This window comes from Rhinolophus sinicus, linkage group LG01 (assembly GCF_036562045.2).
Source record: "Rhinolophus sinicus isolate RSC01 linkage group LG01, ASM3656204v1, whole genome shotgun sequence".
NCBI lineage: Eukaryota > Metazoa > Chordata > Mammalia > Chiroptera > Rhinolophidae > Rhinolophus > Rhinolophus sinicus.
Window position 1 is genome coordinate 166,170,753 of NC_133751.1, and position 14,146 is coordinate 166,184,898.

General features: G+C 35.8%; 1 protein-coding gene across 2 annotated transcripts in view; it reads left to right on the forward strand.

The window, feature by feature from the left end:
* Positions 1–6,214: 6,214 nt before the first annotated feature.
* NUP35 (nucleoporin 35) overlaps positions 6,215–14,146 on the forward strand; it is a 31,931-nt gene continuing 23,999 nt past the window's right edge. Inside the window, exons 1-3 of one of the 2 annotated variants that reach the window (XM_019752843.2) lie at positions 6,215–6,370; positions 9,749–9,919; positions 12,314–12,441. In XM_019752843.2, the coding sequence (XP_019608402.1) occupies positions 6,331–6,370; positions 9,749–9,919; positions 12,314–12,441 (339 nt within the window). In that variant the 5' untranslated portion in view covers positions 6,215–6,330. Of the gene's footprint in view, positions 6,371–6,797; positions 6,891–9,748; positions 9,920–12,313; positions 12,442–14,146 lie in introns of those variants that run through there. The other variant, XM_019752844.2, reaches the window with a different exon arrangement.

A 14,146-nucleotide genomic window follows, 5' to 3' on the forward strand; every position in this document is an offset into this window, starting at 1 on the left:
ACATTGTCTGGTACCCACCTCCCACATTGACACATTACTTCTCTGACCTACTCATCACCTGCTTTCTCCTCGCTCTGTTTCAACCAAACTGGCCCCTTGGCTATCCATTCTTTGAAAATGCATAATCAAGGCCCCCACTTCATTACTTGCTGTTCCCTCTACCTAGAACACTTATCCTCAGAAACATCAGATCTTTGCTTAAATGTTACCTTCTGAGTCTTCCCTGAACACCTTATTTAAAATTGCTCCCATCCCTAACACTTTTATCTACCTTCCTGTTTTATTTATGGCATTGCCCTAATTTTATCACCAAAATTCTACATATTTTACTTGTTGTTTTTCCCATCAAAACTTGAGCCCACCATGAGGGCAGAGGTTTTTACTATATTGTTTATCTGTACTAGGTGTATCCCATAGCAGGCATTCAAAAATTGCTTCTTCCAGAAGGAAGGAAGGAAGACAAAACGCTGATGCATGTCTCCCCAAGTTATGTAAGTTCTGATGTTACTTTTTCACTTCCAACACGTGATAAGAACCATTTAATTGATTGAAAGATAACAGGTGAATCAGCTAAACAGCTGTTCCCTTTGATGTTTGGCTGCCCCCTTTCTGACAGTTATTTACTGTGATGAAATGATTAGAAAAATCTCATAAATTTCCAAACGTAACATTTAATTTATAAAGACATACCTTTGGTCATAATTATTTATAGAGGTCAAATAATGCAAATAACTAATGGATCTGTATGTTTCTGTACACCGTCCCTACAACTTAAACACCACAAAGCTCTTTTGGAGATCACTTGTCCTTGGGCCCTACAAAGTCATGGTTCCTCTGTGTGCTTTAGGTGACATCACAGTCTAAGTGACTAACAGCCCGTGCTACACCAGTTGCCAAAGGCTGACATGATGAGAACATGAGTGATAGGATGTTCCCTCTCCTTGCTCTCTTTCCGCAGGTGAAAAACTCCATCCTTTTACTAAAGTCTAACTAAAGGTGGATATCTTTTTTCTTCACTTCAATTTTTAAAAAAATCTTGGTTTTTATTTTTAAAATAGACGGATGGTAGGAATTTAAGACAAACAAGTTGACTTGATTTTTACATACAAATAGTGTTATTAACAGACATTTATAAATAGATTGAGTATTCAGTATATATGGTAGATACACAAGTAGTTTGGCTGTGAATATATCAAATATATTGAAAATAAATAAAATTGAGATTTCACATATATCCAACTGTTTAAAATTTTGTTTTGAGTTTAGGAGAAAGATGAAATATATATAGCCCAGAGCTAATTTTCTGGTTGGATGCTCTGGCCCTACATACTCCATTCAAGTGAAGTGTGATAGTCAGTAGACAGTTTAGGGTATATGAACCCTGAATTAGTGGGGCTTGCATTCTCCCTGTTTTTATTTTAAACCCCAACCAGAGCAGTTCTGTGGTATGTATTAAGTACTGCACAATAATTAGTTTAAAGAAAGAGTTCCCCATCTAAGTTTGACAAATCAATGGTCTACAATAATAGCACTTTGATGAAATCTTATGCCAGAATAAAAAAAGGGAACAGGTATTCCACTTTATATGATATTTTATTTAATATGTTCATAAGGGAAAGGAAAGCAAGTATTGTAATTAAGATAATATTCATGAACAGAAGCATATGGTGAACATGCAATATTCCTAAAGATTGTAGTTTAACAAGAAACATATAAAAGTAAAATCATGCCATACAAACGCTTTTCATTCAAGATAAGCCAAGTTATGAGAATATCATTTTAACAAAAAAGGATAAATAATTAGAACTACAAACAGGTGTTCATTTTATAATATAATTAAAATTATATTATATAATTTTATAAAATATAATTTTATATTATATTATAAAATTTATAATTATATTATAAAATTATATAAAATATAATTTTGCATGTTTTCAGATTTTTAAAATTAAGGTTTTGTACATTAATTCTATAAGCACTTCTAATAGAATTAATGTACAAAACCTTAATTTTAAAAATCTGAAAACATGCAAAATTTCATCAAATAAGTTATGTCAGATAATTACCCATTATTCAATATTTATTTAGAGCTTGTCATTAATTCATTTACTTTTTCAATATATATTTATTGAATACTGATAGAAATACAGAAAACAAGTTAAGGTCCCTGTCCTCAAGAAAACCTATCTAGTGGGACTGAAAACTTATAAAACAAGTATCTTACAGCAAATGAGTTGCAGAAGTAATATGTTGTACATTCTGAAATGGGCTGGCAGGGCTGGGGCAAGTTTGAGGGCAGAAAAGAGCTGCTACTTAGAGGATGGACAGGACTTTGCAAATTGGGGTGGGAAGCAAAGAGGTGCTAGGCAAGGGGATTGCTGTGAGCAAGAATATGATGTGGAGATCTTTCACAACAGGTTGAAGGTTCGTAAAGGGCTATAATGGGAGAATTGATTGGAGCAGAAGGTTGAAAAGCTTTACTTTTTAAGGCCAGGGTTTTCAACCACCCTAGGTGAAGGTAGGTGACAAGGTGTATTCCCATTAGGGGTGCCTATTGAAATCTCTAAAAGAGATCCTCCTGCCTCCTGTCTCAGTCCATTTCGGCTGTTATAACAGAATACAACAGACTGGGTGACTTACAAACAACAGAAATTTATTTATCCGAGTTCTGGAAGCTGGGAAATCCAAGATCAAGTCACCAGCAGATTTAGTGTCTGGTTAGAGTCTGCTTCCGGTTCATAGATGGCAGTCTTGTTGTTGTATCCTCACATGGCAGAGGAGGGGGTTGGGAAGGAACTCCCTGGGGTCTGTTTTGTAAGGGAACTAATCTCATTCATGAGGGTTCCACCATCATGACTCAATCACCCTCAAAGTTCCCACCTCCAGATACTATCAAATTGGGGTTAGTATTTCAACATATGAATTCTGGGGGACACCAATATTCAGTCTGTAGCACCTTACACCCTGAGAGATTCTGATTTTTCCCTTCCCTTGCTGCCCAAGTGAAAATGTATGTAGTGTAATGAGGGGTGTTATTGGTTGGCATGTGTTGCCCATGTGAATTCTGTGGAGCAGAGGAAAAGGAAATCCACGAGGGTTTTCGGACAGCTGGGTAATGTGTACAGAGAAGGGAGAATTGGCCAGTGGTATTTTAGATTTGGTGGGAGAGACTGAACACAGGACGATGTTAAGGGTTGACTGCAACTCTCTAGGAGTTAAGTAGAGAAAAAGAATAGGACTTGTTATCTGAATATTTGATGGCAGGGAAGGTGGAAGCCAGAAAAAGCAAAGGGGACCAGGCACTGTACCTCGCATAACCACTTTTTAAAGCAGGTATTGTTTCTATTTTACACAAAGTAAAATCTACAAAGATTTAATATCAATCCATGTAATTCGGGATTTAAGTGGGAAATTTGGGCTCTAAATTCAGGTCTGACTTTAAAATGTATGTAGTATAATGCTATAACATACTGATTTTAATTTCTGGTAACTAAAAGACTAATAGGAAAGGGACAACTGGAATGGGGCAAGTTTTAGGGATAAGATGAGTTTGTCTTTGAGGTTTCATGTGCTAGTAGGTTGTTCAGCAAGCATTTGGAAAATTATCATTGGGCTTTAGATAGAGGAGGGGCATACAATAATGGAAATTATTTGCATAGTTGTGACAATCAACGAGGACTTCAAGGGAGACCATAAAGAATTGAGGAAGAGAGAGAGGACAAAGGCTTCACTAACAATACTATGTCCAGGTTACAATAAAATGGGATCAGGTATGGAAAAGCCAGGGAAAGAGTAGAAAACTATGAGGAGAAATAGGAAGTGTAGCATCATCCAAAACAAGGAAAACATATATATATATGAATAGATTGTCAAAGCTGTTGAATACTGCAGACGTCAAGGATACAGACCTAATAAGGCAATTAGGAGAAAGATAGTTGGGGGGTCAGTAGTTTCAGATTTACACAGGACCAGTGTGTAATGAATTAAAAAACAAGATGGTGAAGTTAGAGAAATAGACTAAACTCTGTAAGACCCTTCTTTTGAGATCTTGAAAAAAAGAGAAGAAATATGAGAGAAATTAGTGCATGGTGGCTAGAAGAAAAAGTAGTTCTAGGGAAGATTTTTGGTAGAACAAACTGGGCATCTTTATACCTTGATAAGGAAATAGACAGTTGAAAGCATAGAATTAGAAATGCAAGTGAAGAAAGGAAAGTGACCTTCTTAAAATAAAAATATTTTAATCTTAATAATACTAAAAATAGTAAGTACACCTACAATTAACCACTAAAAATTATGTAAATTAAAAGGCTTTCTTGAGACCTCCAATTTACAAACCCCTTTCCCACTCCATCTTTCCCATTAATAGTTTGGCACAAAAGTTTTCTAACTTCTTTCTTTTTTAAATAAGCATCTCTCTCTGTTTTTATACTTTTTTAATTGATATTTTTTTAAGTTTTTTATTGGGGAATATTGGGGAACAGTGTGTTTCTCCAGGGCCCATCAGTTTCAAGTCGTTGCCCTTCAATCTAGTTGTGGAGGGCACAGCTCACTGGCCCATGTGGGAATCAAACTGGCAACCCTGTTGTTCAGGGCTCGCATTCTAATCAACTGAGCCATCCTGTTGCACTGTTTTTATACTTTTTGTTGTTAAATTAAAATGGTGCCGTATAAATGTTTTAAAATTGCTTCTTTTAGTATATCCATCCTGAAAATTTTTCTAGGTCAATACAGACACTCAAATATCAAATCCATCCTCTTAACGGGTGCATGATCTCCTGTTAGGCTAGATCGTAATTTATATAGAATTCCTTCATTAGTGAACCTTTCTTGGTACCTTAGTTCTGAAAAGCCGATTGCTGGGTGTGGGGCTGAATGACAGCCCCCAAAGAGCCACAGTCTAATCTCTGGAAACTATGAATATTTCCTTATATGGCAAGAGATACTTTGCAGATCTGATTATTAATTTAATCAGAACTACTAGACATTGAAATGGTAAGATTATCCTGGATTATTTGAGTAGGCCCTAAATATAATTACTGATGTCTTTATAAGAGGCAGGCAGAGGGAGATTTTACTACAGAAGAAGAAGGCCATGTGATAATAAAAGCAGAGAGAAGCAGTGTTGGAGAGATCAATGCTATGCCCCTGGCTTTGAAGGGCGAGGACAGAGCCTCTAAAAGCCAAGGAATATAGTTAGCCTCCAGAAGTTAGAAAAGGCAAGGAAACAGATTCTCCTCTGGGGCCTCTAGAAGAAACCAGTTTTGCTGACACCTTGATTTTAGCCCCTTAAGACTCATTTCAGATTTCTGGCCTCCAGAACTGTAAAAGGTAAATTTATGTTGGTTTAAACAGCCAAATTTATGGTAATTCACTATGACCTCATCTGAACTTCATTACATCTGCAAATACCCTATTTCCAAATAAGATCACATTCGTATGTACTGAAGGTTAGGACTTGAACATATCTTTTGTGGGGGACACAGTTCAACCTACAGACCTATAAAAAAGAAAGTCAATTCATCTGTCAGTGGTTTTAATTTTTTATCTCTGGGAACTTGCCAGTGAGTGCTGGAATTGTGATTCAAATTACAAACTTCTTGCCACATTTGAGATTTCAGGAAATCCCAGAGAACACAGTGAGGGAGGATGGTGGGTTATTTGGAGGATACTGAGTTTGGTATGGGCCAGAAATATCCCATAACACATACATGTCATTTTTATAATCAGTAATTGAGCAAAACTGTATACCCTAGAAAGCCCGGCTGGGATAGGAAGCCGCACAACAGTATTCCGCTGTGTGGTGGGCTCGTATTTACTACCTTTCGTATTATTAATATGTAACAAAACAGCAAATATATGCTATGCTTTAATGTAAAATTGTGCTTATATAACACAATGTGTTTGAAAATGGCGGAGATGATAGAAAACAAGCTTTGAGAATGGAGCTTCACGTACTAAACCCAGAAATCGATACTGGAAAGCGGCACCAATTGTTTCTTCAAGCCGACTTTTTCAGGTGTTACTTGGAAAAGCTGACAGATGACGGAGCACTGGGTAAACTCGCGCTAATTATAAAACCTTGAGCTAAAGCATTCCCACAGCCCTACTAGTTTCAAAGCAGATTCGTCACCTACCCGGTGAAACCCCCGGAGTCTGCGCAGAGACGTTGCCCTACTCCAAAATGACGGCTCCGGTGCCCACAACTTACGTAAGCGCATATCCGGAAGTTACGCAACCCCATACGGCAGCGCGCCCCTACCCGTGGGGACAGTTTCCGCCATTTTTGAAAATCGGGAAGGTCCCAAGCTAAGTGTAGTTGCCGCCGCGATGGCAGCCTTTGCCGTGGAACCCCAGGCACCCACGTTGGGTGAGTGAAAAAGTGCTTCTCTTTTCTGGCACTGAGATTCACGCCGTAGGCCCGGACGCGGGCCAAAGTGAAAGGCAGTAGTCATCAGGCTCTGGTCAGCTAGTTTCAGGGGCGGAGGGGTCGTCTTTGGCTCGCTCCCAAGTTCCTAGTCAGCCCCCTGCTGAGGCATCGCCACCCCGACGCTTCCAGGGCGGCTCGGGAAGCTGCGGGCCCTGTGCAGGCTGAGGAAACGGCCGCCGAGTGTTGACTGAGCCGTTTTGTGCCCCCATACGCCCGCCGGGCAGAACTGCCGACACCCGAGACCCCCTAAGACGCTGGGTTTCGGGATCCGGGGAAACGTCGGTGGGAAGGGATTTGTGGGCGTACACGTGAGTGGGCGGAACCCTGGAGTGTGGTGACAGACCATTGCTCTTTGGTCACCTGGGCTTCTGGTTCCTGCTTGATTCCTGCCCTCTCCTGGGTTTGCCAAAGGAACCTGTTATTACTGGACGCTTGAATCGTGCCACACTTATTTAATCAGGTGATGACAGTTATTGAGATTCTGGCCATAATAGGAAGCCAGGAGTTCTCACGATTTTCCCTGCCTTCATCTTGGGAAAGTGACCAGCTATTGTAGGAGGTCTTTTTCTCAAATCAGTCATGTAACGAATTTTGTAAAATTCATTCCCTTCATATAATGGGGAGCATTGCTGAAATGTGTCGTTGAAAAAAATTTAAAAGTTCACAGGACGTCGACTTCTTTTTTGTCTGCTGAGTTTTGGGACTTGTGAGAACCGTCGAATACTTTAGAGCAACAGAAAATAAACCGTCTACTTTCATATGTTTGAAAATTAGGTTACAACTTTCAGAGTTTGGAAAAGAAAGCAAGTGCGGTATCTGTAGAATGAAGTTTTATTTTAGATTGGAAGGGTATATATAATGCTTTCCATGTTTTGTGCAAAATAAGTTTCTTTTGAGAATAGAATAACGTGAACTGTTTTAGTATTAGTCATAAAACACTAAATGCATAATGTCAGTGGAGATACTCTGCTATATTTATATTTATGTGCAGATGTTGGTCTAAGTATTTATGTTTTGTATTATTTTAGTGATCAGAAAACTATTCATTTCCAGTTCCACAGTTTGCTATTCAAAAACATTTTGGAGTGCGTATTTCTTGGCGTTGCAAATGTGAATAAACCTGACCCTGGTCAGAGCTGTGACATTAGCTGATATTAATTGTTCAAGTCCACATATTTCAGATATTCTAGGTGATGAATAAACATTTTCCCAGCACCTAATTGTATGTTAAAACTAAGGGTGACTTCAACAAACAGTTGTAGCTGAGTAAGAAGGCACAGTAGATATTTAGAAATACATACTGTGAAACGGAATTGGAAGACTTGCAAAGTCCGCTGGTATACATAGCTTTCTCTTTAAGTGAAATTTAGCCTGAAGGGTCATCAGTGACAGTCTGATAAAGAGTCCTTTGTGCCGTCACTCTGGTGCTTTGTACAGTATCAAAATATATGTCCAGATGTATCAGAACTTTTCTTGACTTAATTATTCTTACAATTACTGTGTTTCCTCGAAAATAAGACCTAGCTGGACAGTCCGCTCTAATGCATCTTTTGGAGCAAAAATTAATATATATTAATATAAAATTCTTTATTATATTAATAAATTAATATCAACACAAATAGAATATAAATTAAATATTAATATAAATGCTAATATAAAATATTAATAAAAATTTTACTATAAGACTGGGTCTTATATAGTAATATAAAACTAGGTATAATACAATGTAATATAATAGCGGGTCTTATATAATATAATACCAGGTCTTATATAATATAATTATGTTAATTTTTGCTCTAAAAGATGCAGAAGAGCTGATTGTCTGGCTAGGTCTTATTTTTGGGGAAACACGGTGCCATATTATGTTTTTTCTTTTGGGGGATGGGAGAGTGAAGGTAGTCGGTGGTACCTAAAATTTTTTATTTGTTACTATGGGTTTTTAATATCTGTTAAGAAAACGCTTTTGTTTAGACTTTTGGTTTGATTTTAGTGTATGTTCTTCGGAAATATGTAATAGTACCATAGTAACATAGTAACTAGCACTTTAAAATAATTACAATGTAATTATAGTATTTCTGCTTGCTTTATCTTTTTCCTGAATTACTTTACCTTTTTCCTATTTTATACACTTGCATTTTAAATATCTAGGTTAATAACAAGAAATAAGAGGAAGAATAAATAATTGACAGCATTTGGATGCAAGAAACAAATTTTTGAGGCTGTTTTGAGGTTAAGGAGTAGTTAAGAATATAAATAATACGCACAACGTTTGCTATTTCTGAGTGCTGTGAATCACATTCAGGCTTGTCACATAGTTGAAAAATTAAATTTTCATGAGCAGAAATTGTAAAATTTGCATATATACATTAGTCACTCAGTTTTGGCTATTATGAAATACCATTGTATTAATAATTAATATTTGTTGAACATTCACTGTATATTAGGCACTGGGTCAAGTGCTTTACTTACTGTAATTGCAATCAAAGCTCTATGGGTGGATGCCGAGAGACTTGAACCGAGGTCTCTGACTCTAGAGCCCATATTTTCCTTACTGTGCTGTTTTGCTCTGAAGTTAGAGTAAGTAATGGCTACCTTATCTTCATAATGGGAATAATAATAACTACCCTATAAATTGTGAAGATTAATTTTCAATAGATGATTATGAAGTATCAGCTATTTTAAAATTGGTTATATCAGGGAAGCTTGAAAGTTATCCCTAACTTTAAAATGAATGATTTTTTAAAAATGATCCAAAAAGTAAACTTTGCAAATCTTTTAAATATGTTTCTTAGTTGGGATGCTAATCATTACTATTATTTCATATGTGCTCTGTGTGCATGAGTTCACTTCATTCCAAAAATGATTTACAGTTTTTATGTGTGGGGATTTAAAAAATGTGACATATAGCAAGTTAAACCCATTGTTTGACATGCTAAGACTTTGTGTAAGTAACTGGTACACCCTGTCCGTATTTTTGGTTGTTAACATAATAGAATCTGACCCAGAAATGCAAAGAGGTTTTCCTGCATGTATTAGGGATTTCTTTTTTATGTAATAAAAATTTTTTTATTTAAAAATAAGTGTTGATTCTTAAACCTGTGAAATAATGCTCACAAAAATAGCAGTCAGAGATTAATAAAATAGTCATGTTTTTCTAGCAATAATTTTTATTGGTTTTTAAAATAATAAGTTTAACTGGTTCTACAGTATTTAACAGTATTGATTACATTTCCAAATTTATTTATGTTAGATTCTTACATCTTTTTGTTAGATAGTATAATATTAAAGTTCTTTATTTTATTTTTTTGATTCATTTAGGATCTGAACCAATGATGCTGGGTTCACCCACATCTCCAAAGCCAGGGGTTAATGCCCAGTTCTTACCTGGATTTTTAATGGGGGATTTGCCAGCTCCAGTAACTCCACAACCTCGATCAATCAGTGGCCCGTCAGTAGGAGTAATGGAAATGAGATCACCTTTACTTGGAGGTATGTAAATTGCTTAAAATAGTTTCATAGTACTATTAGTACATGTACTAGAATTTTAAGAAGAGTAATGGTGCAACTTTCACCTTATTAACCCATTTACTAATTAAAAAATTAAGTAATGGCTTTATTTTTTTATTTTAAGACTCTTGGAATAGAGGTGTAAGGGATATAAACTACAGTAATTCCCCCTGCTTATCCTCAGAGGGTATGTTCCAAGACCCCCAGGGGATGCCTGAAACCACTGATAGTATCAAACCTTGTATATGCTGTATTTTTTCCTATACATATGTACCTATGATGAAGTTTTTTTAAATTTTTTTTTAAGAAATTTTTGTGTTTTGTAATTTTTTTTCCTATGATGAAGTTTAATTTATAAATTAGGCACATTAAGAGTTTAACAATAATAACTAATAATAAAAAAGAGCAATGATAACAATATACTGTAATAAAGTTGTGAATGTGATCTCTCTCAGAATATCTTATTGTACTGTATGTACAGCATGGATACACTGGACAAAGAGATGATTCATAGCCCAGGCTGGACAATGAGAGATTTCATCATGTTACTCATGACAGTGCATAATTTAAAACTTATGAATTGTTTATTTCTTGAATTTTCCATTTAATATTTTCATACTGAGGGTAACTGAAACTGCAAATAGCACAACTATGGGTAAGGGGGGACCACTGTACTGTAATTCAAAGAATCACGCATTAAAAATGTGCTTACTGCATTTCATCTAATCTAAGATGCCACTGACTGTAAAACTCAGTGATTTTGAGTACCACTAAGAAAGAAAAACAGTAAAGATGCTACAGTGCCAAGATCCATTTTTTGTCAATTACTCCTGTTTCAGAGGTGTTAAAGTGTGTGTGTATATGGGGGGTGGGGAGAAATATGGTTGTTTAACTTCACCTGAATTTAGTTTAAATAATTCATCTTAAATGTAATAATAATAAATATTCAGTCAAAAGAAGTGTAATTTGAAAATTTGTAGCTATGAATTCTACTTCTAGTCAGAGTGAGTTAAGATTCCCACTTGCAGTGTGTTTAGTGAAAGGTCTTCACAAACTGGAATTTTTGACATAAATATGTAATTGTCATATTTATGTAATTGTTATATATGTAATTGTTATATTTAGCACAGAATGTTACCTAAATGCAACATGTATCTTTTACAGGATGCTTTAAGAAAGAAATGTTTTAAAAGATAACTTTGAAGTTTTGGCTATGAGTAGTGAGGATTAGGTACAAAAATGATGCGATTCCAAATGTGAGCGAATACCCTTTCAGTAGATGTTTAAATGTAAACTCTTCTTACTTTGTCTTTAAAGTATTGTTTTGTTTAAAGTGGTTTATTTTATATATATGTATGTACATACACACACACACACACATATTTATATGTAAGTATATAGGATGGATCAGGTACAATTATCATAAATTATATTTGAAGTAATTTACTTTAAAATATTCTGGACAGATTTTTGTTTTGTATGTATTTTGAATGTGTTATTATTTTAGCTACAATATATTGAGTACTATGAGCCGGGCAGTATGCTAAATATTTTGTTATTTTCGTTCTTTTATATCAATCTTAAGGGATAGGTAGTAGTATCCCTATTTTTCAAAAGAGGAAACTTAGGCTAAATTCAATAAAGAACTTGTTGAAGCTCACTTGTTATTAAGTGGCAGAGCAGGAGTCTAAAGCCCAGGTCAGTCCCGCTCTATAGCCTGTGCTCCAAATAGCTTATGCTGTACCGTCTAGGTTCAGACGTTAGTCTTACAGAGGGCATGGGCTGCTTCACTATTTGGCATGGCTGATTCTCTGACTTAATAAAGACATCTTTATGTTCCTAAAAGTTGGTCCTTATATCTTTATTATGTACTTAAATCTAGTTTTACTGTGAGAAACATGAACGGGATCTGTTTCATTTTGACAAATTCCACATTAGGGGATTATATTCATTAAAGTATATACAAACTGAAGCTTTTTAATACCTACTTTCAAGTGAGAAATAGGGTCAAGTTTTGTATTGACATGTTAAGCATTTTGTAGAGCAAGCAAAAGTTACATGTATTTACTAAAAACTGAAATTTCTGTTTACTTATTCTGGAATCTTTTATTCAAAGTGCGGGCTATGGATCACCAGCATTGGCATCACTAGGAGCTTGTCAGAAATTCATAATCTCAGACTCTACCCTACACATTCTGAATCGGAATCTGAATTTTAACAAGATCCCTAGGTGACTTTCATATGTATTAAAGTTTGAGACGCACTAGGAGACAAGAGTTTAAGTCAATATTTTAAAAATATAAGTTAAAAAAAAATCTTATCAGAAAGATGGAAGATTTCTTTTTCTCACCTGACTATATTTTTTATACACTGTAGGTGGGTCACCACCACAACCAGTTGTACCAGCTCATAAAGATAAAACTGGAGCTCCACCAGTTAGAAGTATATATGATGACATTTCCAGCCCAGGCCTTGGATCAACACCTTTAACTTCAAGAAGACAGGTGATACACATACCCTCATTCATGATCCACAATTAATAATTTCACATTCGGCTATCTAGTGAGGGTCAGTAATTTGAAATGTTTCCCTGAGGTCTATTTTAGTGTAACTTTGTTGCACAAAATAAGCGTTAAGGACATTTATCATAGAATCTACTTAAATTGTGTTTATCATGAAATGTACTTAAAAATATAATAGAACTCCAGATTATTTTCTCATATAGATAATTCTATGGATTCTGTAGGTATGCCTTATTCACCTGTCCATTCTCCTAACCTACTTAATAAACACGTAGAAATAATTATTGTTTAAGTTATACCAGTTCTTTAAAAAGTTCAATATTTGTACATAATTTTGTGAAAGAACAAATGAAAATTCAGGGTTTTTTCCAGATCTAGGGTACTTAGTAATGATTTGAGATCTTTGTTTTAGGAATTTTTTTATTAATATAAGACCACTATCCTTTTAGATCTAAGTTCCCTGTTTACTTACTTTACTAAAAACACTGCCTCCTGCATGTTTATGAGCTGATGATTTATGATGGTTTAGTATGTTCCTGATGTCGGTGTTCTGATGGTGATGTTAAGTTTTGGTTGGTGTAGGTGTTTTGATGGTGTCATTTTCACTCGTAGAGTATGCAAGGTAGAGATTCTCTGCTTCGATGGGCCTGATTGCTACAAGAACGTGTCTCATGCTTATAAAGTTCCTATGGTGCACAGGCCCTAATCTCACAGTTTAAGTAATTTGTCAAGGGTAAGGCAGCTGGTCTAGCAGAGCCAGGCTTTCAACCCAGGCAGCCCTAAATCTAGCGCTTGTGTTTGTAACGGCCATCCTGTGCTAGTATTACTGTGATAACTCTTGATTGTCACTTTGAAGGTGCTATGGATTTTATTTTTAAGTAGAAGTTTAGTAGCTTTTGTAGTCACAAGTGTTCTCTCCTACCACTGTTGTGCTTAGGACTTATAAAGTATGTCAGTTAAACTGATGATTTTTTTTGTATAAAGGCATTTCTGCTGTTTAATTTGGATAAATGTTTTGTGTCTTTCTCTAAGTCAAATATAGCATAGTTGTTGGAAAGTTGAAGAATAGTAGAAAGCATCTTTCAGTAAATTTTGATTATTTATAGGCTTGATATCCCTGGCATAGTAAGCCTACTTGTCAATCAAAGCAAAATGAATTCATTGTGTTGAACAGATTATCTTCTCTTTGCAACACTTGCAGACCTTCCTGCCTGTCCAATACAGTAGCCACCAGCCAAGTGTGGTTCTGGATACTTGAAATGTGGCTACTGCTGTACTTAATTGAGGTATATGTGTCTATAAAATTTAAAATTGCCAGTATGGCTTGTGTTATATTTGGATAGTGGTGGTCTAGACCAGGGGTGTCCAAACTTTTTCAACGTTTTTCACCAAGGGCCATATGCGGTAAAATACACGAATAGCCGGGCCACTCGCTTGAGGTGAAGTACGTATTGCCTCACCTGGTTTATTTAAGTAAACTAAATATATTTTTGGAATTTGCTGCGGGCCAATTAACAATGGATCATGGGCTGCAGTTGGCCTGCGGGCCGCAATTTGGACACCCCTGGTCTAGACTTAACAAATCCAGAATATTCTCGTCTGGAATATTTTTCTTAAGTTTGGTAAGCAAATCTGATGTTTAGTTTGGTATGAGAATCACTGGCTTATAAACTTGTTAGTTTTCGTT